The 26,616-nt window shown below is 43.6% G+C and overlaps 2 protein-coding genes across 4 annotated transcripts; both read right to left on the reverse strand.

Annotated features, from left to right (window-relative positions):
• Positions 1 to 815: 815 nt before the first annotated feature.
• On the reverse strand, positions 816 to 9,856 carry msrb3 (methionine sulfoxide reductase B3). 3 transcript variants are annotated; one of them, XM_026146375.1, is made up of 7 exons: positions 9,669 to 9,732; positions 5,192 to 5,341; positions 4,385 to 4,493; positions 3,921 to 3,998; positions 3,466 to 3,494; positions 2,709 to 2,806; positions 816 to 2,125 (listed from the first exon to the last, which is right to left on the reverse strand). In XM_026146375.1, exons 2-7 carry the CDS (start codon positions 5,265 to 5,267, stop codon positions 1,946 to 1,948), a joined length of 570 nt encoding a protein of 189 aa, XP_026002160.1. In that variant the 5' UTR covers positions 5,268 to 5,341; positions 9,669 to 9,732; the 3' UTR covers positions 816 to 1,945. The 3 variants fall into 3 exon arrangements, with proteins under 3 accessions (XP_026002160.1, XP_026002159.1, XP_026002158.1); XM_026146374.1 differs by lacking the exon at positions 5,192 to 5,341 and adding an exon at positions 8,606 to 8,718 and having other exon boundaries at positions 9,669 to 9,720; XM_026146373.1 differs by lacking the exon at positions 5,192 to 5,341 and having other exon boundaries at positions 9,669 to 9,856.
• Positions 9,857 to 10,330: 474 nt separating this feature from the next.
• lemd3 (LEM domain containing 3) lies at positions 10,331 to 25,799 on the reverse strand. The gene is made up of 13 exons (XM_026146372.1): positions 24,364 to 25,799; positions 23,829 to 23,863; positions 19,733 to 19,790; positions 19,274 to 19,347; positions 18,948 to 19,027; positions 18,719 to 18,864; positions 17,855 to 17,956; positions 17,674 to 17,776; positions 15,777 to 15,946; positions 15,531 to 15,612; positions 13,677 to 13,782; positions 13,521 to 13,599; positions 10,331 to 11,872 (listed from the first exon to the last, which is right to left on the reverse strand). Exons 1-13 carry the CDS (start codon positions 25,691 to 25,693, stop codon positions 11,703 to 11,705), a joined length of 2,535 nt encoding a protein of 844 aa, XP_026002157.1. The 5' UTR covers positions 25,694 to 25,799; the 3' UTR covers positions 10,331 to 11,702.
• Between the last annotated feature and the right edge of the window lie 817 nt (positions 25,800 to 26,616).

A 26,616-nucleotide genomic window follows, 5' to 3' on the forward strand; every position in this document is an offset into this window, starting at 1 on the left:
CACAGCCTCCCTGAGTGTTGTTGCTTACTGGGTTCATCTCTGTATGACATGCTGTCCTGCTAGAAGTAGACATCAACTGATTAGTGTGGATAAAGTTCAGCTCAAACTGGTTTCTTGAACATGACAGTGGGTTCAGTGGACTCAAATGGGTTCCAAAGTCTTGACCCAAAAGAACACCTTATAAATGGGTTCCAACACATTTGCATCAGTGATGTACGGCTAACAAATCTACAGCATCTGTGTGATGTTACCACGTTAATATGGGCCACAATCTCTGACCAGTGTTTCCAGTAATGTTGAAGCAATTCCATGAAGAATTAAGGCACTTCTGGAAGGTCTAGTCCGGTTCTAGCAAGGTGTTCTTAATCAAAAGGCCAGCGAGTACAAACAGCCTACTTGGCCATGACCGTCCAGCTTTTGTCCGAACTAGTGGACTGGTCCACCAACCGTGCACCTCAGCAGGTTCAGACATACGGTGAGTGTTCAAGGCAACTGAAGTAATCAGACTACAAAAAGATAACAGGTACTGATAGAAAGAAAGAACACTTTGTATAAAGTTTAATGTTCACAAAAACAATTAATAGTTTCATGTTGGGTTTTGCTATACCTGCTTCACACTTTCATTGCCTAATCGTAACATCTGCTCTTACCAGAAGAAGCCTTTGTTGCTCTTTGTGATACTAGAAGATAAAACTCACAGCAAGCAGCGTTCAGCTCACTGGTCCAGCCCTTAACAACCGTCTCGTGTTGCCTTGTGGTCCCTTGGGAACTACCCACAAATACGTTACAGTTTCAAATATACAAGCAGCAAGTCATAGTGTTGGATACTTTTTATTCACCAGTTAACTATTTCAATTCACACTGTGACCAAAAACTGCAAATATTTCTCAAGGTAGAGCTAAAGAAGGAGCAAGTGTATATATCATTAATAAAATATAAGTGTGCAACCATGTCTTCAAAAATATATGGTCATAAAATCTAATCATTTCAAAGTGACGATATAACAATGTCTACATGTTTGTGTGTGCATGCCTACAAACCAGATCATGTTTAATTCTGCAGACACAATCCAAATACAGACACAGGAAATGAAAGGTTTTGGGTGGATGAAGCTGATCAGCCATACCATGAACATGTAGGGACAAGTTTTTGAATCCAGGAACAATCAGTGAGCAGCAGAGCAGCGCCACAGTGTTGATGAAAAAATACAAAGAAGGTCAGAAAGATCTAGAGAACGCACGAGAGAGGAAGTGCATGAGGATAGCAAGGCACCTGGGGTCAGGTAAGACAGGTTCATGGTGGGGGTGAGATTATATCAGGGCTGTGAGCCCGTCCTCGTTTGCAGGGGACGGAGGTGGACAGATGAGGTCAGACAGAAGTCTCCATGACTGCAATAGTTGGGATCTGTACTGAGAGTAGGGAGCCGGCAGGTGAGCCCCCACAAAGGTGGAGGTATGTGCTAAAGACACGAGGAATGAATGCTGGGTTTTCTTCCTGGATGGGCAGGATAACATGGGCAGGACATTTGCAGAGGAGGGACGGTGCAGGCAGGAGGCAAAGAGGAAGACCAGAGTGAAGATTGATGAATGTAGAGGAGGACATGCAGAGGGTTGGTGTGACAGAACGAGACGACAGCAGTTTGTTTTTAAAATCCAAAGTCAATCCATTAACCAACTTTTAATAAGTGAGAGTAACAAGAACTTTAAATGAAGTGTGTTCCTGTGCGCATCATTAAATGATTGAAAACAGCTTATTTTTCCTCTAATCTTTTCCTTATCTGCATCTCAAAAAGAAATACACAACTTCCTTCTTGCATGACTGTTCACAGAGAATATTTGGTCAGTGGCTGAATCCTGAACATCACCGCATAATCACCTGTTTCTTACACAGTAAGTCAGAATAGAACTAATCTCAGGGGCTTTCTTCTTCTTTCCTCTGTTTTTCTTTACAGCTCAGTCTTCTCATCGCTCGCAGAGCTACTGGCAGCTCCACCCTCAGCTTCACCCCTGGAGGCAGAGGGCGCGGTGTCTTTAGGCTGAAACGCCAGTGAGGCAGAATTGATGCAGTATCGCTTCCCTGTGGGTCTCGGACCGTCGTCAAACAGGTGTCCCAGATGAGCTCCACACTGAAGCAGAAAGGAAGAGATTTACTCCTGATCCTGATAAATGGCAACGATATTCTCCACATGACTTTATTTGCATCATTTTGGTGAAAATTCAGTCGCCAAGAACAGAGACTGTTTGAAAGCAGTCTGATTCTGATCCGGTGGCAAATGTTATGCTTTCTAAAAACCCTTCAGCTACATTTTGTTGAGCCTGGGTCACAGTGAACGTAACGACTGGTGAAACATAGAAACATGAGTGCTGTGAGTCACGTTTTTGTGAGTCATACTGAATCTTGGCAAACGTTGATCTGAGAGAAACGATGTGTTTCTGTCTAATTGAAAATGTAACACAGCCTAAAATGATTCAGTGCATGAATACATCTAAGTTTCATCCACTTTAGTGCCCAGTGGGTAGCACCTCGGGCTAACAGCTTGTGTCCCTGTGTTTGTGTGGCTTCCTCCCACAGTCCAAACACATGCAGTGGGGTTAGGTCACCTGGCCCACAGGTGTGACAGTGGATGGTTGTCTGTCTGTGTCAGCCCTGTGACAGACTGACGACCTCGTAGTAGAAGAGTAAACAACAGCTGTTGATGACGAGTTTACCTGACTGCAAGTAGCCTCTACTCTGTGCATCCCATAGGAGAAGTCATCAGCCTTAGTAATGGATTCCTCCTTCATGAGGTCGCTGAAGGATGGCCAACCTGTAACCATGACAGCATCACGTCGTCTAGTAACAACACGCTGCATCATCATCTGTAACATTGTAGCTACGTTTGTCTGTCGGAGTTACTGTGAATCTCTTTTACAGAGTCGGTTGTTTGTTTACATGAAGTGAAACTTTGTTTTCTATCAAACCAGCTCAGAGCTTTTAGTCAGAAGCAGATTTAACGATATTTATTTTCATATTCATGGACCTGAAAACTTTACAACAATGCATAACAAAAGAGACATCCAGCCAAGTGTAATGACCATCACTTCGACATGAACTACGACGCACTACAACCACGTATGATTGTGTTGATCCACAGTTTCATTCTTTCTGTTCAGCAGCTGTAAAATATTCATCTTGTTTGTCTAGTGGAAATAAACTATAATAATAGAAGTGTTGGACCACACCGTATTGTTATTGATGTGTTTATAAAAGTTGTTCCAACATTTACAAAAGACTGATAAACAAGTCAGAAACTCCTGCGGCTACACGTCTGCCTGTTGTTGACCGTGTCCCACATTCAGCTTGTTTCCTGCGTGCTGTACAGTATCAGTTTAAGGCAGTAAGAGCTCGTTCTTAGCACACACGTAGCTTTACATACAGTACATTCAAATAATCTTTTACATTTTTAAAATGTGAAGTTTAACTTACCTGATCCGGAGTCAAATTTAGAGTTGGAACTACGAGAGAAAATAAAAATGCCATGAAGAAAAATACTGGTTTGTGTCTTATTCGCCATATTATTTTAAACTGTAGTGGCGTGCTACGTCTCCTACTGTCAGCTGTTCTACTGACCTTTACGTTTTTACCCCACAGCCATCAAAAGCTGATGGCGTACTGGCGACCTCAAGTACAAGGTCAAGTTTTCAGAAATTCTTGTGAATGTGACAACTGAAGGAGGAAGTCACCTGGGATTTTCACATTAATACCAAAGTTACATCTACTGAAACTCTCAGATGAGCTTGACCAGAACTATGCTATGATTTCACCTTTATCCCACAGGTGCCCGTGTACAGAGGCTGAGGGGCAGCAGGCGAGTACGTATGCACACGGCAGCACTGAAGCACTGCGCTAACAGTCACACAACAACAGCAGGGCAGTCTTACCTGAACAGGGCCGACCCACAGACGACACAGGCGTAGGTCCCTTCATCTGTTTGATACGTGAACTCTCCACTGAAGGCGCTGTGGAAAAGAACGAAGTGAAACTTCACGACACTGACTTCATTTAGCTGTGATGCACTTCAGTTCGGACCTTTCAGCGCACTGAGGCGACTGTTGTTGGAACTGTGTAAATAAAACTGATCCCAGTCCTGTTCATGTAACTGAACAACAAGCGGATTGATTTTATCTGGTAATAACTTAGATCAAGTAGTAAAACATCACCATAAATGATGTAAGCAATAATCTGTCAGCTGGCAGCAACTATAAGCTGACAGTTTCATGATTTAGTTTCAAATACTGAACGGGTTGAAGTACGGCTTCCAGAGTAACTTCTGTGATTACATCGACCAGGTCACCGTTTTTACATAATGAACCTCAGTGGTTTATTTTGAAAAACTAACTTGTACCTCTCAGTTCCTCTTTCCTGGGTCACATGGTACTGCATTGGTGTGAGGCGCTGTCTCAGCTCCTCCTGTGTGAACCTCAGAGGCCATGTCCTTTTAGTCCTACATGCTCCTGAGAGGTCAGGCACAGAGAGCAACAAGTATTAACTACACTGCACACCGTCATATAAACAACATGAATACATCTAAGAGCAGGTGGATCAATAAAAAACAGATTGTGCTACAGTTGAGATGAATAAGCTGGATTGTTTACACCTCAACAATCAAAATGTTCCAAATGGATTTCTACAAATGGATCATATCCACCTGAGAAGCTCTGTATTTATGTACGAACTGAAGGAAAGGTGCAAGGCTTTTACGGAGATGCTCCTCTGGGTTGACAGAGAACATATGTGCATGTTGGTAAAACTGGCTGTCCAGGAAAACAAAAAACACACTGGCACCATTTCAGACTGCAAGAATCTACGAGCAGGATGTGGTGCAACGTCACAAACAAAATCACTCAGTGCATGCAAGCTGCAAGAAAGCCAAGCGGTGAATCGTTTATCTGTTAGACTAGCAGGTCAGAGACTAAAGACGAGTTACAGTGGTTGCACTCATTTTTCAGCCAAATCTAGGACCTGGCAACACATGAAGCAGCTCTTACAGGATGAAGTTTACTGGAAAACACAAACTGGCACCAAGTCTGTGTTTGTCAAACATCTATCAGTGCAAAATCTTGGAAAAATGTAAAGTCAGGCTGACACACCAGGAGTGTTAAAGTTTTAGTGAGGCAAAGCAGAGCAGGCACACAGCACCCAATCAGTGGACCTGAGGGAAGACTGCAGGACCTCAGAGCTACAGGCTGACTCTTGGTTATTAGATGCAGCAGATTGAAGCCCGACATGGATGTTGGAGAAACGTATTCCACCCAGCACTAGAACCAAACACCCCTTAGCAGGGTTGCAACCAAGGACTGGGCTGTATGAAGAGTAGCAGACAGAGGGTGAAACAACATCACGAGCAGTTACAAACGAACAGAGTCTCAGATGAGATGACCTGATGACCCAGCAGAGAATGTCAGACTGCTACAGTACGAGACTACAGGCAGCAGCTTCTACAATTTAACAGTCGTTTACAGCCTTAAACATTCATGTACATATGAATTCTCTGAGAGAGGTTATCACAACATGAGCAGGTCTGCCTCGTTCAAGTACGGGATAACATCAACGAGGCTATCACGTTATAATTCAGACTTTCATAAACACTATCATTACAGAAATGTTAACTTAAGTAAAGAACTGTGCAAAACTCGGTGCAACGACTTATTGAAACATGCAAACATAAATGAAATACATCATATACGGCACAAGTGACGTGTACAGAGTGCGACCCCCTTTATTCTCCGCACATCCTGAACGCTCTTAGGCAGTTAATGTCTTGAAGCAGTCTTCAGGAACCCGTCTCTACACTTATCAAAGGACATTACGAGGCTTTCTGGATGTTGACTCCCTTTGATTACGTGGTCCCAGACTCCTTTGTGACCAATAATGTTCCATCGTGTTTGAGATCACAGTCGTGCTGCAGACTGAATCCAGTCAGAGGCTTTTCAAAAGATACTTGATGGGGATTATAATCTGACAGTACTTTCCTGCCTTCATTATTCTGTTAGCTTTGACAAGACGGCCAAACACCACAAGTGGACAAACCGCCCCAAACAATGACACAGCCTCCCCCACGGTGTTCTGCAGATGGCTGTTATACCTCATTACTAATGACAATTGAACCAAATATTTCACATTCAGATTCCTCGTCCATGACGCCGACTTCATGAACCGTTACTCAATGAGAGCTTGTCGCTGATTTTCAGCAGAGATCTTGTGTAATATGGTTTACCTCAGCGTTTCTGACACGCTGCTAATACAAAGTGCATCAATGCCTTAAAACTGGTTCTTTACCAGGCTGTCCGTCATCTGTAGACACAATATTGGATTAGATCTTTTTTTACAGATGAACTCAGTGCTGTGAAAACAGATACAAGTTTTCTGAAAGTGTAGAAAACTGCTCACAGATGTTTTTAATGTCAGGGAGGCGCGTGTCGTTCCTTGTAGTGATATTCAGCTGTTGACAACTGTCGCGCAGCCTGTTAGTAGGCCCTCGATTGTGCTTCTGCGGAAGGTTGAGGAGATGTTGGCGTTCAAGCCAAACCTCCTAAGCCTCCTTTAGAAAGTATAAGCGCTGACACACCTCCCTGACTACACTGTCCATGAGTCCTGGAGATGTCCTTGATAATGTTCCCGTCGAGGAACCTAAGCACCGCTGATGTGGGTGGGCAGGTGTTCTTCTCTTTGGTCCAACATCAACTTCTTTGTTTTGCTGACGTTGAGAGAAACGGTTGTTGTCCTGGCACCAGCTGTTTAGTGCCTACACCTCACCTCTGTAGATTGTCTCATCATTGTATTACAAAACATTACAAGACATCCTGGTGTGTTCAAGCCGTCTTTTACATGTCTTGATGCACACTCAATCATCCAAGTCAATCCCAGAAGGTTGATTCTGTTCATCTGGATGTTTTCAATGGAGAAACGTTTCAGCATCATCATCATCAGGTGACTGCTTCAGTCTCACCTGGCTGCAGGTTTCCAACCTTATAAATAGGGCTGCCACAAACGATTATTTTGATAGTCGACTAGTCACCGATTATTTTTGCAATTAGTCACTAATCAGATCATCATCCATTGGACGTAAAACGTACAGCTTATTGCACCAGCAGCATCTGCTCTTATATAACTATCATTAGCTTACAGCTTTAAGTGTTTAAGGTCTGTGCTAACTAAAAATAAAGACAAGATGATAGTTTATTAAATTTTAATGAAATTTGCAGATTGTTTCGGTGAAGTTTAATAAACTCCTTGCTATCTAAACTATAACAGGACACCAGAGTAAATTCTCCAGCATCTCACACTTCTGATAATCAGCTGTCTGCTTGACGTTTATTCAGCTGTGTAAAAACTATAACTTTAATCTCAGCCAAACCGATTTACTCAGGAACAAATAAAATACTGAAAAAAGCCAAACAATAACATTTAAGTTATCTAAGTGACTTATGTATCATGTTTAACCTGTACGGAGCCCCCCAGGGGACATGGGAGAAAAAAAAATTAGGGAGGAAAAAAAAAAAAATTAAGGAGGAAAAAAAAAAATTAGGGAGGAAAAAAAAATTAAGACGGACTTTTGCGAGCGCTCGCAATACTTTTAGCCACATTCTTCGGAGGCCGCCAGCTCGAAGCCGAGCGGGAGGTCGAGGCACGATGTGCCGGGAAAGCGGTGTTCCTCCCGGCTGTAGTAGGTCTCGACCTCCCGTTAGCTTCGAGCTAGTGGGTGTCAGATCTCCAAAAACGTCGGAGCTCTTTTGCAAATATGTGATGTCTTGTAAACCGAGCAGGTATCTGACGTTTACACAACTACATTCACGCCTCAAAATATCTTAAAAGTGTATTTTGTGACCCAGAAAGAGTAATATTACAACTAAGTAGCTGCCGCCATTGTTGGAAACTGAGCTGGGCTGCGCTATGAATTCTGGGACACAGCTTCTTCTTCTTCGGGGTTTAACGGCAGCTGGCATCCTTGTACATGCAGTGCTGCCATCTTCTGTTTCAGTCCGTTATTACACTCTTAAATCCTGCTACTTATTCCTGCGTCTTTTGGGATCTTACAAAGCTTCAAACGATGCGTCGACTATTAAATCAGTCGTCGACGATTTTAATAGTCGACTAATCGTGGCAGCCCTACTTAAAAACAGCACATTTGCATAAAGACTGAAACCAGCACCACTGGCTCTTGAACAGGTCATTATTTAGCTCAAACCCATCCAGCACACTAGTCGCGGCTCTACTGTACGATCGGTACTTTAATACTTCAAGCCCAGTTCTGGTGACGATGTTTCCATCAGTGGGTCCTGACACATTAAAACCACAGCACTTCAGTAGCCTACTTATCATCTCTTTATAAATGCTTGTGTTTGCAGCTGACACAGCTGTATGCATGGTTTATGTAGCACTAAGGTGTGTTGATATTTTTGGTCATAATGTACAGTACGTATACGGTATGCTTTTAAGCACTGGATTACATTAGATTGATTGAAACACACACCTTCTTTGACTAAATAAGAACCACAGCCAACGTTGGTTATATGGATGATTTTACACCTAAACTAACAGGTTACTCTAGACAAGCAGCAGGTACCTAGAAGAGCAGCAGGCAATGCAGGGTGGCAGACTGAGCTGCTACCCTGCCTGAGGGCATGATGCAGGGCCACAAAAAGGCCACGTCTGACGAGGACAGCCATAACAGTCACACTGAAGACAGAGAGAGAGAGAAAAGAGGACTATCATATTTGGATTATTTTATTAACCCCAGAAAACATGCATGAATGGGATCTACTGGCTGTGATTCATAAGTTAAACTGTTTTGAGGTAAGTTCTGTGGGTAAATACTGCTGAACACCAGCATGGCTGCATTTAACTATTTACTATGAATTCTTGTTGAAACAGCTGTTTCGTGGCTGCAGGAGCTGATCCATGTCTCTCTATCACACACACACACACACACACACACTCTCTCTCTTCTAATACATTTTGAAATTCATCTTGTAAATTGTGCGTTTGTGTGACATATGTGTGTTATAGGTAATGAAATACTTTTTATAGTACTGTGTGAAAGTGGCCTGTAATGTAAAATGGTTACATTATATACACACGTGTGGAAAGCACAGAGTTTTGCTTCAGAGTGGATAAGGGACAGCATTACATACGTCCATTCAAACTGTAAATACAGGTTTCAGCTTAGAGCTCTGGGTGCTCCCAGGAACTGCACACCCAGCAGTGCGAGAGCAGCCACGGGGCTGGTGCTTCATGTCGGGAACGCAGCTACACGAAACCCTCCAACTGTGACAATTCGTGAGATTTTCACCAGATACGTCATGATGGCGACACCTTCGGCCACTAGATGTCAGTTAGGTGTAGCACCGTGGATTACGTCACGAGTGGGATTATGTAACACGCACCACATTTACCGATATTTGCAGCAAGTATGCACTCAGTAGGAAACGAGGACACGCGTGTTAAAGTCATTCCACACTCCCACCCGTCTCTGCCCGCCGAGCATATCCCCATCTTAATATTCGGTCTTCATTTGGAAACTAAATCGTTTCAATGTTCGCCCCGTTTTTAAAATCTGAGTGTTTTACATTCGTACAGTCCCCGATGGACGAAGACATTCCCGGTTTACTAACAACGCGGTAACGTACCAGCGAGGAGCAGCAGCAGGACCGCGACGCTGACGAGCGACTGGCGGCGGAAGGAGCTCCCCGTGCCGGCGACTCTTCGGAGCATAAGCCAGCTGACGTCATAGGCAAACAGCGGAAGGTTATCGGCGCAACCAAACATGCGTCCGGGTAAAACGACCTGCACATGTCCAATTATGGCCACGACTTCACTCGGCGACTCCAAGCCCCTCCCCCTTCACGGTCCCGCGAGCTACCGTTCCATAATTCCAACCACGGACGGTATTCCCGGTTTTTCCGGAGTTGTTAAAGCGGCAGCTTTGAATTAAAATAAATAAAATGTATAAACTCTTTCCGTCTCGCGTACAAACGGCAGAAAACACACACACGTGTACAAATATAAAAACTAATAAACCTTTAATATGAGCAGTTTGTACAATTTACAAATCGCATTAAAATGTCTGAAATTATTTGCAAATCCCAAAGTCGAACCACACCCATACAAGAGAAATCAAACTGCATATAATGGCATATTTGAGTTATATCAATACACAGGGTTTACATAAAACATCAGGTGTATGCGTTTAAGCAGAGGAGCCATCACATGAAACACTGACATGCAGCCCCTGTAATCACTGTGGCGGACACGTACAAAAATAGATTACACTGATGCACTAACAACTGGCTGATTTCTGAAAAGTCTTTATTTATGTTGTACACGTCCTGACAATATAAGGTCATCCCTGATGGAGGAAAAGATATTTAACCGGTCCAGCGACATAAGAATATATCAGCTCGGTTGTCAAAAATTAAATAAATACAAGCTTTTGGTTTCATATCAAAAGAAACTGCTACAAAACACCAAATCTCAAGATGTCACGCAGAACTGGCGTTACTCACACTTTAAACAGTTTCTCCATTTGTTAAGCCCGTTACATTATCCAGTAATGCATCACCAGTTCAAAACAATGAAAAGAAAGGGGAAAGGTTTAAGGCACCGTTGGGTCGTCTACTGCAAACTGCTGCAGCAGCCGTTGAGCATTTTAAGTTTGCGCCATCTGTTCAACTTCACACTGCAAAAAGGAAAACGCTCATTGTTCAGACCACCTGGAATCCTTGGCCTCCTTACAGTCTCTGGAATATTTGGAAATTAGTATTCTAACCTGTAAAAAACGTGATAGTGCTTTAGAGACAAACCAGTGGTTGTATCAGTACAAGAGGCTGACAGGTGAGGAAACACGATCAGTTCTGTAGGCCACGCATGTAAAGACCACACGCTGGCGCATTAACGACCCAACACGTAAGAGGGGAAACAAACAAGAGAAACAAAAAGATTCGGGTATATAAAGGACTATAACAAGAGACGAGAGCTCCAGGTGAATGTTAAACACTTTGCTATAACAGCAGAGTACTGGGGCGCCCCGCGGGCTGCTGTCCCCCAAATCGAGCCCAAAGAGTGGCTGAAAAACCAAACGCAGCGACCACGACGCGACCACGACGCGACCGACGCTCCGCTCTTCCAGCTAAACCTCGTGCATCCTTGTACTGCCGAGCGCGGCGTGAAAAATGTGCGCCGAAGGTTTACTTTGAGTACAAAGATGTCGTAAAGCTCGTGCTTCACATATTTACAGCACAACCTAGAAGCCTGTCTTTACTAAATGGTACTAAACAGGTTAAATACACTGTTGTACTGAAAGTTTATGTCGAGGCACGCTCTGCCACATGCAGCCGTACATGGCCAAACGTATTCCATTATAGCAGGACTTTATACTACGAATAATAGAAGACTGGAGTCTCTGCAAAAACCTTAAACATCCACAAGAGCTTTGCTTACTTCTAAAATCTGTGACGTTTCTAATATAAAGAGTATTAAGAAAAAAACAAACACTGCTGAACATCTTCTCTTGCAAATTTCCTGTTTTCAGAAAAGTAAACTGAAACAAATGAAAACGCTCTGCTGTGACACACTGAAGGCTTTCCTGTTATAAAGCAGCAACATCAGACTGGTGCTGTGACGTGGGAGGAGCACACGGTAGGAGGTTCAAACACGAGCCGCCCTCACGAGAAGCCCGGGGAGCTGGCTGAGCGGTGATGCTGCAGGTGGGCTGTAGTGTTCGTGACACTTGTGGCGAGGCCAGAGGCCTTGAGCGGCGTGCTGCAGCCCTGTGCCTGTGGAAAGCGCTGGTGATAGCGGTCCAAGCGTAGATACTTCACCGTCACCAGCTTACCTGTGAAACAGAAGCAATCACTGCAGTGCTCCTCCATACATGAGCCAACCCATCACAGGGTCATAAATCATGAATATGAGCGACATGTATTCCCATAAAGCTGATTCTTTCAATGTTTGTGGCAAACTGGACCTCTAGCAGATGCGTAGCATACGAGGGTTCACCTACAGGTTGCATTTACTTCACTGTCGGCCACGTGCATCGTCACTCAGAAAGCTGGAAACTATCACGTGAAACGCCTGAAGGACGGGTTTTTGTCCTTCGAGCATCTAAATCATGTCTGTTGATATTTTTGTTAAATTGGTACTGCTGACATAAACCACAGTGATTTGTAGACAGTGTTTCAAAGAGTACAGATTATTGCTTTAAATGTGATTATTTATTAGACTTGATGTTTTGGAGCCTCTGACGGATCCTCCAGCAGTGGTTTTTCAGTCTGGCGCTCGAATCAGTTTTAAATTTTGGTTTTAGGCACAAAAACACTTCTTGACTTGGATCAGACGCAGTTCCCTCTGACAGGCATCCAAGCAGCTGCCATTTTATTTTATTCAATTCTTACTTACAGGCCGACTCTGGAGTCACACTTTAACTTTCTTATGCGTGACACCAGACCGATTTTATTGATAGTATGCTGGTGTGTTTGGGCCTCCGTGACAAAACCATCTCACACTAATAACTTCTGTTTTTAGCCTAACATGTAGCCAGTCTTTGTTGAAGTTCAGTTACTGATATCGATGTTAAAAATCCCCCAAACTAAATTCTCTCTTTTCCGTTTCATAGCCCTACCTTTAATATTCAACACATATTTTAGTTTAATGTTCAAAGTCTTGAATGAGTTCCATCCTTGGATCGCTGTTCCCCTTGTTACAGACCATCCTTACTTACATGGCTTATATCATTTTGTAGGGAAATCCTGCTAAAGCCCAGAGTGAATATCAGAGGCTCCTCAGTGTTGAAGCACAACATGTCCTGTTTGCTCTCATTTACAGTAGAAACTGATGTTAATCACAGGGTTGACAAACATGTTCCCTTTCTGTGCTCTTCATGTATCACATGAGTAATGATGGCTGTGCATTATAAAACCTTACGTGAGGGTTTGACATAGAAAACTATTTTTTCCAGTCATTCGTATAAAATTCTTCCATGTTTTTGGTTAAACTGAACATGTTCGACAGCAGCACCTGAGCTGTGAGCAGAACTGTTCTAAGGGGGAGATAATCTCGCATCTATCAGAGGAAATCAATCAGGTTATTTGGACGCTGCTTTAGACTCTGTGTGAACTCAATGAGGAGCAAATGTGAGCTGAACATGATTGTATTTCACAGCACGTCACTGAACTTGATCCAAACATCTCAGTGGTTCCTTTAACTGCAGCACGGGAGTAGCATCATGGAGATGATCAAAACTTTGAAAAGCAGCTGTAATCCTGGCTCCTGTTCAGCAGCATCAATACTGGCGTGGACTCTGGCAGCAGCTCCAGCTGCACTTACAGTCCACTTTCATTAGGAGAGTTTTGGGAGATTTACCTACGGTATCTATTTGCTTCCATCAAATTCAATATGATCATTTTTTCTTAAAACTGTATATTTTCTCAGACATTCGCTATATTTCATGTTTTATTGTGAATAACATATCATGTGTGATTTACCATCAAACCAGGAGCCATGAAGCGCCTTGAAGGCTTTCCCTGAGTACTCTGCAGAGAGACACTTGACATAGACGCAGCCCTGTGAAGATAAAGGAGGCGGGAGTGACACGTGCAGCTAACAGCATTAAAGCCAAACTGTGGGCAGGCACAACGTACCTCTCGTGAGGTCTTGTCCACAGCTATATGGACAATGCCATCATTATCGCTGCATTTCTCCAAGATGGCCTCACGAATGGCTAGGTCCCAGTTCTCCCCCACCTCCCTGAAAACATCAGGTAACAAGAGCAGAAAGTCACGTCTGTAAACACTGAGGACAGAAGCATCAATCGTTTGTCACCTCTGTTCCATCAGGACAGAAGGGCGATAACAAACGTGTAGTTCTTAAAATGATATAAAACACCAGCTTCCAACAACTTTCCACCCAAAGCAGAGCTGCTGGACAGGACTTTGCTAAATGTGCAAGGAAATTGTTGCTTCAACCTTTAGCAAGAACAAATAACACGGAGCCAACAGGTCAGCAGACGATGCTCTTAACACGGGACTGCATTTCCCCTCCCACATCTGGACTCTGCAGAAAGTTGTCTGGGAACTTTTGGGAACTTTAGTTCTGCTTTTTATAAAATCGTCCCAGCTTCCACCTGCAGCTGGATCACTTCCTGTCGGACAGACTAGGCAGGCATGCCTCACTCTCAGTGCATCGACACCAGTTCCCCCAGGACTATTTACACTTTCTCCTCCCTGTTCACCAACAGCTGCACCTTTAGTCACCAGCCCATCATCGGGCTCATCTCAGGTGCAGACGAGTCCATCTGTAGGAGGGAGACTGACAGCCTGGTGAACTGGTCGAGTCTCACAACAGCCTGTTTGTAGATATGGACGCCTGGATATGCAGACTCACTGTTTGCAGCTTTAACTGCTTCAACTCTTCTGGCAAAGCTTTCCACAAGGTTTAGGTGTGTGCTCATGGGAATATTTGACCATCCAGAAGAACATGTGTGCAGTCAGACACTGGTGTTGGATGAGAATGCCTGTGAAGCAGAGGGTTGAGGGTGGGGTGCCGGGGGAAGGTTGGCTGTCCCAGCTGACAGCAGTCATCTAATCCCAGTAGGACGGCGGGGCCTGGGAGAGAGAGTAGCGACGGGCACGGAGAAAACGACGAGCGACTGAAAAGCTGCTCCGTCAAGAAACGGTAAATTAAACAAACACCAACAGCAGAGTTGCGTGTCTGTGGTGCCGGCTTTGGGGACTGGGGGCGTTACAGCATGGTGTGCAGTTCCCCCTCTGCTTCATCCCAAAGCTGTTCTCTTGGGTTGGGGTCAGGACTCCAGTTCTTCCACAACAAACTCACTCGTCCATGTTTTTAATGACTTGTTTTGTGTCCTTGGGTGCCGTCATGTTGGAACAAGAAGGGCCCATCCCCAAACTGGGAGCACGAACCTGTCCAAAATGTCTTGGTGTGCTGAAGCACAAAGAGTTCCTTTGACTGGAAGTAAGGGGGCAAGGCCGACTGCTTAAAAACAGCCCACCTCCACCAAACTGGACAATGCAGTGAATGAGCACCGTTCTCCATCCATTAAATGGTTATGGTAACATTAATATCCTAATATTACAATCCATCAACAATTGTTTTCCAAAAAGTCTCCATCACATCCCAACGGTGCTCCATAAGACTGATCTAGTGACAGAACATTAGAGTACAATGAGCTCTGTGACACGGAGTCGTATCCATGTCAGCAACAAGACTGAAGCAGCTGATGGCTTTGAAACGATGCTCAGCTGGTACCAAGAGGCCCAACATGTGGCGATAACATCAGCCCCACACCGTGTCACTACCACCAGCCTGAGCTGCTGATTACAGGGTCGGTCCGTACTTTCAGAAACAACACATGTTCATCTTTTCCATTTATAACGTACTTAGTCTTGAAAACGTTCTAGTCCTCTACCCTGGGACATCTTTAGTGATGTATGTGATCCTAACAGATCATCAAACATGCAGAAGAAAGAACTTACATGACTGGATCAAACATGTTCCTGATTTTCAGACATGGGGTCAGGCTGTTGGGAGGTGAATTCCTCCGGTCCAACGGAAACGCTGAAACAGCAACATGATCAAACTGTTAACGGGCAGGTGATCGCAGTAAGAACATCTCCATAAAGTTTACAGACTGGTTAACGTGCCATTAGGTCCATCAGCATTTAGACAAACAAGTGGCCTGAAACGCCATCTGATCAACTAGACGCTCTTTAGTGCGTTACCTTTTCCTTGCCAGACTTTGGAGGAGCCCTTGTCACAATTAAGAGAAGGCTGGATCCACCTCCAAACCAGGAAGTCTGCTCCACCAATCCTCTGAGTCTCTGTTCGAATCCTTGATTCATTCGCTGAAAGAAAACTCACGGCTCGCTCCCAAATCTTTTTCATTTTCCTCCTGCAAAACAAAATCCCCAAATCATCAGTACCCCAACTGGGCACAACCCAGAATTTCTCTTATACAATATCCCGTCCATGATGTGGGATACAGACTCATGGAAATGTATCAAATACCTAGAAACAATTAAAATCTATAATTAAATCCAACAAATAACCCCCTATTCCACCCCAGATTAAATGAAGAAATAACAATAATGCACGTCAGAAAAATACCTTCCAAAGGTTACACATAGGGGTGGGCGATATAAACGATATACATTTGGCCAGCGACAGATTTTGACTACACCGCTCTATCGCGATAGCGCATGTTGATGATGTCATCAAGCTGCGCCTGTTTTGGTCGAAAGAATCGCAGCAGCTACAACCATTATCATCTGCAAATGATGGCGGGCGACAGTCACAGCAAAGAGATGAAGCACTTTTGGAATATGGGGAAAGCCAAAAACTGCACTTCCTCCTCTTCCGTAACATTGATTCATTAATGCTGAATCCTCTGCAGCTGCTCTGTTCCCATGTTGTTGCAGTATATTAAACACTAACCTCGTATTGTGGATGAATGATCTCAGTTGTTCTCCTGACTGGAGTTTGGCCCGTGTACAGCATCCTGCTATGCGACTGCATTTGTCCCTGACCACCAGAATCACTCACGTTAACTTTTATCGAGTGGAAAAAAGTTCATCCTCCAGCTTCACTGTGTTTGTTATGCTAACATAGCTGTGTCGCTAGCAATCACGTAGCACATCATTATATACCAGCTAGTCCAACTTCAGTAACCTGCAAACGTCACTGCTGTTTAGTTTCTGTCTTCATTTATAATGGCACCCAAAGCGCTTTACAATGCCACTATGCATTCACTCTCACATTCACACACTGGTTATTTATGTTGGAAGTGGCAGCAGAGCTGTACGATTTAATTAGTTTCAGAAATCTCTCAGTCAGAACATGGTATGAAATGTTTAGGTGGAAACTAGCGAGCTAGCTTCCTGTTAACTTCTAACTCCGTTAAATTTAATAACTTCTGTTTTCATGGATGCCTGGATGTTAAACTTAATTGTTACACCTGGTAAAGCAGCAACGCTGATCGTTTTATTAAAGATGAAAGAATTTAGACAGTTTTTAAACTCTCAGTGATGCTGCAGTGTTCGATTGACTTTGGGACCTGAAGCTGACGGAGTTTTGGACCCAGATTACTCCATGAAGCTCCTCCCTACGGCAGCCGTAATGCTCTGACGATCCATCAAGCTGTGCGGCTTATCAAAGCTGTACTAAAACATTTTTAACAGATTTCTGCCAAAATCGGTCCGAGGTCAGTAAGCACAACCAGAATTCATACATAAGGCCCACTCTCGATTTTTGAGAACATTAAAGGATTTTAAGTGTGGAAAATACGTTATACAGAAGAATATATCGCGATACATATCGTTATATATCGTTACCGCACGTGCTTCAAATTATATCGCAAAATGAGTTACATACTAGTTACACAGTAATTCTACTTATTGATACCTTTCACAAACGGAGAGTTGAGTTTCAATCCAGCTCTGACGTCTGGACAGAAATGTGAAATTTCCTCAAAGACCAACGATGTAAAGTTAAATCTTATAACGTACAAAAAGTTCAGACCCACCTCAACCAAAGAAATTAAAAAATAACTAAATAAATAAATCAGTAATCTGATTACCCGAGGAAACTGCTTTGAGGTCTAACACTAAAGATGGGACTTACCGGTCCTGCGGCTGAACCAGCGAGTCTCTGACATGCGGGATGGGCAGGTAGGGCTGTAGGTCCTGGTTCTCTTGGCAAGCCTCACCATGAGTCTTCATCACATCTGGATAGGAAGAAGGTACCAAACTCATAAGCAAACACTTCCTATCTGACATCCAAGTGAATACGGTGCGGTCCTTACCGATGATCCTCTCCACCATGTCGTACATTTGTCTCGTCTCCGCCTCGTCTCTCCTCCAGCGATACTTCACGTAGCACACCACGCTCCACACACAAGCTGCCGCTGTGCAGACAAACACAGCATTCACAGGTTCAAACAGACCAGCTAAACACTGCCTCCACATCTGTATCAATCTAAACTCTGATGGATGAATCACTGAAGCTGGTGCTGCTGACAAGAACGTATTCAGGGTATATTTAGTCATTATATTCGTTTATCCTTGTTTTAAGGAACCATTTCTTATCAATCAGCTGACAACAGAATGTCGCTCCTGCTCACCTACAAACTATTTGATCTTTCTGTTTAGTGTCAAAGTTTTTATATCATTTATTGAGAAAAATGCATGAAACAATCATCACCTGTGTGACCAGAAACTTGGTGGGTTTTGCTTTAATAACAATTTGGCCCCATTTTAGTGTCTTTGTAGCACACCACACTTTAGTTGCCAACAGCAGCTACTGCAGCAGACCATCAAATGATGGCATTAACACCACATGGATCTCACACCTGGATGGGGTTTGACTGATTTCCAAACATCAGTCGAAAGACAAAATGTGTGTTCCTTTACAAATGACTAAAAAATAGATCCCATTAAAAAAAGAAGCTGTGTCTAAATCACGACACACTGCAAAGACATGTTTGATAATTCCTTCTAAAAATGACTCACGTCAGGTGCTCGCCCCTCATTCACAAACCAGATGCAGAAACTGCCCCCGCTACCATGAGGGGAAGGCTTTCTGAATCATCTCGTGAGGGACAGCACCCACCTGCACAGTCCTCATTATAAACTCCATGTTTACAGTTTGTGTAACGTGGTTTATTCACCGACTGCAATGAGGAGGACTCTGTTTATGATGGTGAAGAAGGCTCGGCGGAAACGGCACGTGAAGGACATCTTGGGATGAGTGGACTCCAGCCGAGCGATCTCAGACACCTTAGTCACCGGCTCATCCGGCACCGCTCCCACCAGCCTGCAAACACCGGCACAGAAAGTGAGTGCACGTGTCGCTCTCACGGAGGCAGCGAGGAACTCTTCAAAGAGGCTGAACATTACCTAATGCCAAATTCCTGGCCTTTTTGGATGATCCAGTCCAGAGAGTCATTAATTAAGCCTTTAAACGATTTATTTTGAGCCTGCACAGAAAGAAGAGACATGATTCTCATTTATTTTAAGCAATTTCTGCTGATTCACTTAAAGAGCCAGGTGCTATGATGTTTATACATGAAGACTCACATGTGCAAGCACATACGAGTAAGCTGCATTAACCTGGTTACTCCACATGGACAGCAATCAGACTGCTGCCACACTTTGATTTAACTGTGTGATAAAAGATGGAACTGCTGACGTTTCCTATTGAATGTGTTGTTGTGTGGATGTACCAGTAAATACAGCGAGGCCTCATCTATGGACACACTCCGGTTTGGATGATTTGGGTCTCCACAGTCATGCTGGCCTGTAATCACAAGATTAAACTGATGATAATCTCGCTTTAATCCAACTTCCCCAGATCAGCACACACACAACAACGAGCTGATATGAGCGGACAGACCACACAAATGTCACAGACATCTGTTTGTGCTATATGTTTCTGTAAGGACAATAATACAGCCTGTTAGAATCACCACATAATGTCCCATAATGATCATTCTCTGTACTCTGTGTGTGTCTGAAAATTTACTATTAAATCAAATTTCAAAGGAAGTTAAACGATGTAAAAATGGAGCAAATATGTTAAAATCTTGTGTTCACATTAGCTGATGTGGTAACTGTGCTGTCATAAATCTGATACTGTGAAATAACCGTTTCCATATACAGTTAATAAAAATTAAAATCATTACCAGCAACAAAGGCCAAGTGGTCATGAAGACTGAGCAGCAGCTTTTGGATCACATCCTTCTGTAAAAAGAAACGCCCGATTATATTAGAAAGTACCAACAAAACTGCACTGATCTGCATATTTATTCATTTTACTGACAAAATCTCTGCAGAGAAAAAGGCCATTACACGCAGAGGGCGTGGCCAAAAAGCAGCACGCCACTCTGAATCTTTCGGTCAAACACAAACACAACAAACATGTTGGGGATTTAAGTTCTTAAAAAACACGTTGTGAAAAGAGTCGACATCATCCCAATGAGCAGAGACGTTTCTGGACAATAAAAAGGAAGAACGACTCTGGGCAGCAGGAAGAATTTCATGGAGGCCACGTTCATGTTTCCGGTGGGCAGTGTGGCAGTGGGAGCTGAGACTAGACGTGGGTTTGTTTTTTAAATCAGTTTCCCAATTCAAATGGATTTTAGTTTGAATAAAGCATTATTGATTCATTGAATCCTGAATGATTTTCAAGTATAAAATTTGCCAGAATCTCAGGTCAAAGTTCATAAAAATATTTCAACAATCACCAAACGAGAGCAGGACACAAAGACGTAAACACAGAGCGTGGATCGTTCACCCGACGGCACGTCTCAGTGTACCCACAGACCAGTTTACCATCAAAATCTGTTTGATCCTCAGTTACTCTGACACAAAGGCCTCTGCTGTGATGCTCACACCTCTGATCAAGTCTCACAGTGTCAGCTTTGTTTTTATACACAGATATAAACATGGAGAAGTAAGAAGAAATGATCAGAATCATAATACTTCTGAGTCAAAACTCCGTGACGAGGCCCAGCTGAGGAGGCAGAGGAATCGTTTCAGAGAGCCGACTGACCCCAAGCAGCGTCTAGATGTGTCTGAGGACAAATAGGATTATTTTACTATGTGTATCTTCAGAAATGGTGCTTGTTTTGAGCCACGAGCGTACTTGTTGGTGCCAGAAAGTATTAGCACCAAATTTACATGCGTTTTTCTACCTCCACTCAGCAGCCATCTTTAATCCACTGTGGGTAGTTCTTATTTGAAGCATTATCTGAATAAACAGTAGATTCATGGTCATGGTGCCATGTCATCAGGTGTCAGGCAGGTTATCTGACCTGCAGTTTAATAGTTGGACACAGGCCTCTGACAGAAATCGCTCTTCATGAGCTTTTTCATCTGCTGTTTGTTGCAGCTTGGTCAGCTTTAGGCAAAACACTACGTAGGTTGAGATATTCTAAAATAGAAAGCATTGAAGTAGCACTTTTCCACGGTGTTGTTTTGTTTAAGCTGGGAAGTGCAGATACCCCACTTTGCTAATGACAGCGAGTCAACATCTGTCAGAACTTTAGGAACACTGCTGGCGCAGTGCTGTGAAAACATGTTGGCCACCAAACTGATGTGTTTATTTTTGCATGTTTGTTGTGCTTAAATGTTTCAGATCTTATATGAACAAAGATAAACTGAGGAAACTGAAAATGTCATTTTCAGATGATGACATCATGTTTTTAAAAAGCTATCCAACCTACACTGTCACACGCTTGGACACGCCTTCTCATTTAATGCTTTTTCTTTATCTTCATGTGTATGTATGTAGCTAACAAAGAAGTGTAAAACAACTCAAAACATGCTTGAGATTCTTCCTTTGCACATGCTGGTATTCTCCGATGAGCTTTATGAGGTTGTCTGCAACGCTAACAAACTGTGGACGGCGTGCAACTTTGAGGAGTCTAAAATATAAAACACATTTAGAGTTATTTATCAACTTTCTCTTTGCTACATAATTCCATCTTGTTTCATATATTTGATGTCTTCAGTTTGTATCTACAATGAAGAAAGCAGCAAAAATAAAGACAACATTAAATGAGAAGGTGTGTCTTCTGATTGGCTGTCAGTGTGGTTCTATGTAATATGTAAAACTGCCCACTAAGCCTAATAATTGGTGACGCCATGATTTGCAGCAAGAAGTGCAATCGAGCATGTGTGATAACTGCCAATGAGTCGTTGCTATCACTCTACAGGACTTCTGCAGACTTGTTTTTCATGTAGCCACCAAATCTGTTCATTGTTTTTACGGCCTCGATCTTTTTGGTAAGCAGTGGTTTTAGCTTCGAGCTCTCGTGGACGGCATTTTCACCCCATCTCTGTCTTATCGATGCTTCCCTCAGGGCACCAGTAAACCCACTGTAGCGTTCGCATTGCTCACCGCCGCTGATTTTCCTGCTGTTAGGGCGCAAGAAGCCGCTGCAGTATTCTTGTGAACAATAGGTGGCAGCACTCAGGCAATATCATGACATAAGTGTTGCTATAGGAAGGGAAGAAGTCACAACTGAAAGCAAAGACTTTCCCCGAGTGCCCATATTTCAAACAGCAGTAACAATCCCCTCTGCATACATGTCCATCAGAATGGGACGCCAACCTTGGCTAGGTTGTATTATTAATATTATGAAAACATATAGCTATGTTTTCATATTCAGATGACACCCAGCTTTATCAATCCATGAAATACGACGACAGGTTGTCTTAAAGACAAAGACCTGGGTGGCCTCTAATTTCTTGCTTCTAAATTCATTCAAAACTGGCGTTATTGTACTCGGCCCTGAAAAGCTTACAAACATGATGTCCAACCACATACTTTACACCGACTCTAGTAAAACCTTGGAGTTGTTGTTGATGAGGATTCAATGTGCAAAGTAAACAAATATGCAGGACTCCTTTCTTGCATTTGTGCAATATTTCTAAAATTAGAAACATCCCATCTCCGAATAATGCTAAAAACTGGCTCGTGCGCTTATTACCTCCACACTGGATTACTGTGATACATTATTGTTCAGCTGCCCTAAAAACTCCCCTGAAAGCCTTCGGTTGATCCAAAACGCTGCAGCCAGAGTGCTGTCAGGGACGAGGGCATTGATGATCATCTCTCACACTGGCTTCATGGCTCCAAGTTCATTCCAGAACCTAACTGAAAATCTTTCTCCTCACATACAGGGTTTAAGACCTCATAACAATATCATCTCAACAGAGCACTTCACTCTCGGACTGCAGGCTTACTTATGGTTCATATTTAAAAGTAGAATGGGAGGCAGCGCCTTCAGCTTTCAGGGCCACCTCCAGTTTGGCACAGACATCCTCGCTACCGTTAAGATTAGGCTTCAAACTTTCCCCTTGGATAAAGCATCTGGTCAGGGATGGATCCGGTCACCCTGAACCCTCCCTTAGTTACAGTGCAATAGGCCTAGGTTACTGTGGGCTTCCCATGATGCATTGAGTGTTTCTTGTTCGCTCACTGTGCTTACACACCTCTCTGTATGTAATCATTATTTATCTATCATCGTTTGCTCTTTTCCACAGTCTGTCACCCTCCCCTGGTTGTGCCAGAGGTTCTTCCTGTTAAATGTTGTTTTTACTTTCCACTGTGTGCTTGGTCACGGGGGGTTGTTGGGGTTGTCTCTGTATACGGTAGAGTCTCTACCTTACAATACAGAGCACCTTCAGTAACTGCTCTTGTGACTGGTGCCATACGAATAAAACTGAATTATTGTTGAATCATAAACACTGTCCTGTACTGAGGCAAGTGAGACTATCTGATAACTCTCCGTTTCTCTCGGTAGGCCGTCCACTCCTGGGGAGTTTCATCACTGGTTCAAGTTTTCTTCAGTTGTGGATAATAGCCTTCACCACAGTTTGCTCCCAAAGCCTGGCTTTGTAACCCTCTTCAGACTGATGGAGTTCAGAGTCTTTGTTTCTTACCTGTTCATACGTTTCTTTAAGTTGTAGTTAATTAATGATTAAACAAGAAGGCAATTACTTTTCAACATATGGCCCATTAGATCTGTATACCTGTGTTCAGATCAAATCCTCATTTATCATCTTGTACCAACTTGGATTATCTGATATCTAATGTCACAATTCAGTTGATGATCTGAAACGTGTGACAAATACACCAAAAAAATAAATAAATCAGCATTGCAAGTTACTGAAATGGTACACACTGTTAATCTAATCATATTTTCTGTGCTGTACATTTGAAAACCTCTTAACTTAAAGAGTAGGGGGAGCCTGAAGAAAGTATTTACTTACATTAGGTGTGTCAAACTCTGGGGGAGGGCTATTAACTGAAAATGAAGAAGAGACAGACAGTCAGGACAATTCTCATAAAAGTTTCCAAAGTACACGGATTGAGAAAAACATCCATAAATTACTTTTTCTGTTAAATATAAAACTGTTAGTGTGTGCATTCGTAGCTTTTGCACATTGTGCATCATTTTAAGTGTAACGTGATTCTTTTGATAGTCACATAATCCTTTTATCTGTAGGGGCACAAAAAACAACTCAGAAATCAGTGGAAGTGAATTTGGAGCGCCGTCCCCGTCCGACTGCTGTTCTGTATTTGGGCAGACTGACTGTACAGATTCCTGCCAGTCTAAAAATGCTCATCTTTGGATCTGTTTGTATTTGGGAATCTCTCCAACTTTGGTGTTTGTTCAGCAGGAACATCCACTCAAAATACACAAAGAATAAACACTTGAATACATTACCAGGCAATAAAACAACTGCATGCATTACAGTCCCTAAACGTTAACACTCCAAATAGGCAGTTCGCCCAGATACTCACTGACGTTATCCACCTCCATGGCTCCTGAACCCCTCATCCTGAGGTACATGAGGCCCAGCAGCACAAAGAAGAGACACGCCGCTGTGAGCAGGAACATGGACAGGTAGTGAGCGCTAAAACTACCTGAGGAAGCTAGCTCTTCCCTTTTGAACTGCTGGAGAAGCTCATCTTCGGGAGCAGACACGTTTCTCTTGAGCGCTGCGTGGCCGTAGGAATGGTTGGGAGCAGGGGTGTGAGTAGAGTGGTTGCGCCTGTACGTCTGCGACAGACCGCTGTAGGTGGAGAAGTGCGGTCTCAGCTCGGTGCTGTTGCTTCTGGATGCTCCGTCCTCCCCGGTGGCCGGACTGTTTTTACCGGTGTTGCCTTTGTGGTTTTCGGTAAGTGACCTGTAGATGGGTTTCCTTGGAAGTGTGTGACTCCGCGAGTCTCCCAAGCGGCTATAGTCCCTTCTCCTTAAATCATCTTCCTCTTCATCCTCACCTCGACTCCCCCCCATGCTTAGAAAACGACGAGGCGTAGCTTCTGTGTTCTGCCCATCGGTCGCAGACCCTCGATCAGTAACGTCGGAAGATAACGCCACACTGGGGTGGTTTCGTCGAGGCTCCAATCTGTCGCATTCTGGGTCGCCGACGCCAAGCCCACTAACTTCCTCCTCGTCCGAGTCTGAGTAATCTCCAGCTAATTTGCTAGCATTCAGGCGAGACGCCCCGCGACCATTTAAAGAGCGAGATTTCTTTTCCATATCCTCCTCATAATTGTCCTCGTCCCCTGAGTCGTCGTAACGCCGTAGTCCCGCATCGGGACTGGGTCTGTCACCGACTCCCCAGCCCAGTGAGACACGTCTCTCTCCGTTCTGACCCAGGGAAAAATTGCTGCTTGGTGTCGCACTGTGGTCGTACCGACTCTTGATAGCCACACTCGGCGGTGAGGCAGGCCTAATCTTAGGCTGCTGTTGAGAACTGGAGCTTCTGTTCGCTCTGCCACTGGGACCGAGGCCTTTCCTCTTTAGTGGGGTTTCAGCATCAGACTCGTCGGAGCTGAAGCCGAGGAGGGAGGACTTCCGGCCCGGTCTCCTGCTTGTATTCAGGTGCGTGACGTCATGGCTGACTGGCCTAGATGCCACTGTGCTACCGCCGCCAGTGGTACTGTTAATGGCACCGATAGTACGGGTTTTACCAGGTCTTAGTCCTCGCTGCTGTTGCTCCTCGCGAAGCTTCTTGAGTTTCTTCAGGTACACCGGACGAGTGTTTTCAGTAACGGGCCCTGGAGTGAAACCAAAGCGTTTTAATTCCAAAAAAAGCTCCTCATCCGTTAACTGTGTTGACGCCATCTTGAAAAGACCTCGAAGACGGTTCTGTGACGGAAATGACGTAGAGGTGAAGTGGCAACCAACTGGGCTGTGTTCAAAATCACCAACAAGCTGCGAAAATATGTCGCAGACACCCCCTTTATTACGTCGCGGATGTTTTCAAATAATAGTTTGTTTCACTTTTTCTGTGGGCATATTAAAAATCTAATTACTGTTTTTTCAAAACAAATAGCTTTATTGAACGTGTAAACAAACAAAAGTAACCATCTAACAACTGAAGGCACGGTAACAACGAAAAACATACAATTTCAATATGAAAAATATAAATAAATACAAATCACACAAAAAGGAAAAAGAGTCAGAGAAAACAATCACATTAAATCAAAATTGTTAGGTAATAAAAGTAATTTCACGTCACAGACTCACTGAACCGCTTTACGTCATTCTTCCAGTAATTCCAGTCAGGCTTTGCTTTGAAAAATCTGCATCAGTGAATAAAATATTTTCCAAATAAATTTACTTTTTTTCTCGTTTGTTTGTTTTCTGTTTTTTAAACAATTGTTGCTGTTATTTTTTTTTTTACAAATTCCACTTTACTACTCAGTGAATGGAGTAAATGGTCCAAAAAATGAACGAGAACATCTTCAGAGACTGGATGAAGTCCTGCAGCGATTAGAGGAGGCGGCCCTGAGTTTAAATGTCAGTTCACAGAGAAAGAAGTGACATTTTTAGGACACCGGGTGGATAAGACAAGCTTACATCCAGTGCTGGCTAAAGTGAAAGCAGTGCAGGGGGCGCTACCCCCAAAATCAGTGACAGAGCTCAAAGCTTATTTGGGGTTGTTGAACTACACAGCATTCTGATTTTAAGCCCTACAGACAGAGACACCAGGAGATGAGTGTGCAGGGTGGGTGTGTGCTGTGGGGGGCAGAACGAGGTGGACG

This window comes from Astatotilapia calliptera, chromosome 17 (genome assembly GCF_900246225.1).
Source record: "Astatotilapia calliptera chromosome 17, fAstCal1.2, whole genome shotgun sequence".
Lineage (NCBI taxonomy): Eukaryota > Metazoa > Chordata > Actinopteri > Cichliformes > Cichlidae > Astatotilapia > Astatotilapia calliptera.

What these genes read in the sequence shown, in the direction of transcription:
- msrb3 (XM_026146373.1), bottom strand. Translation starts at nt 9,807, where the DNA reads ATGTTTGGTTGCGCCGATAACCTTCCGCTGTTTGCCTATGACGTCAGC. An exon ending in TGTGGGTCGGCCCTGTTCAG is followed by an intron (nt 3,495 to 3,920) that starts GTAAGACTGCCC and finishes TTTCTCTCGTAG; the next exon opens with TTCCAACTCTAAATTTGACT. An exon ending in TAAATTTGACTCCGGATCAG is followed by an intron (nt 2,807 to 3,465) that starts GTAAGTTAAACT and finishes TCATGGTTACAG; the next exon opens with GTTGGCCATCCTTCAGCGAC.
- lemd3 (XM_026146372.1), bottom strand. Translation starts at nt 25,693, where the DNA reads ATGGCGTCAACACAGTTAACGGATGAGGAGCTTTTTTTGGAATTAAAA. An exon ending in CAGAGTTTGACACACCTAAT is followed by an intron (nt 19,791 to 23,828) that starts GTAAGTAAATAC and finishes TTCTTTTTACAG; the next exon opens with AAGGATGTGATCCAAAAGCT. An exon ending in TGGACAAGACCTCACGAGAG is followed by an intron (nt 13,600 to 13,676) that starts GTACGTTGTGCC and finishes TTATCTTCACAG; the next exon opens with GGCTGCGTCTATGTCAAGTG.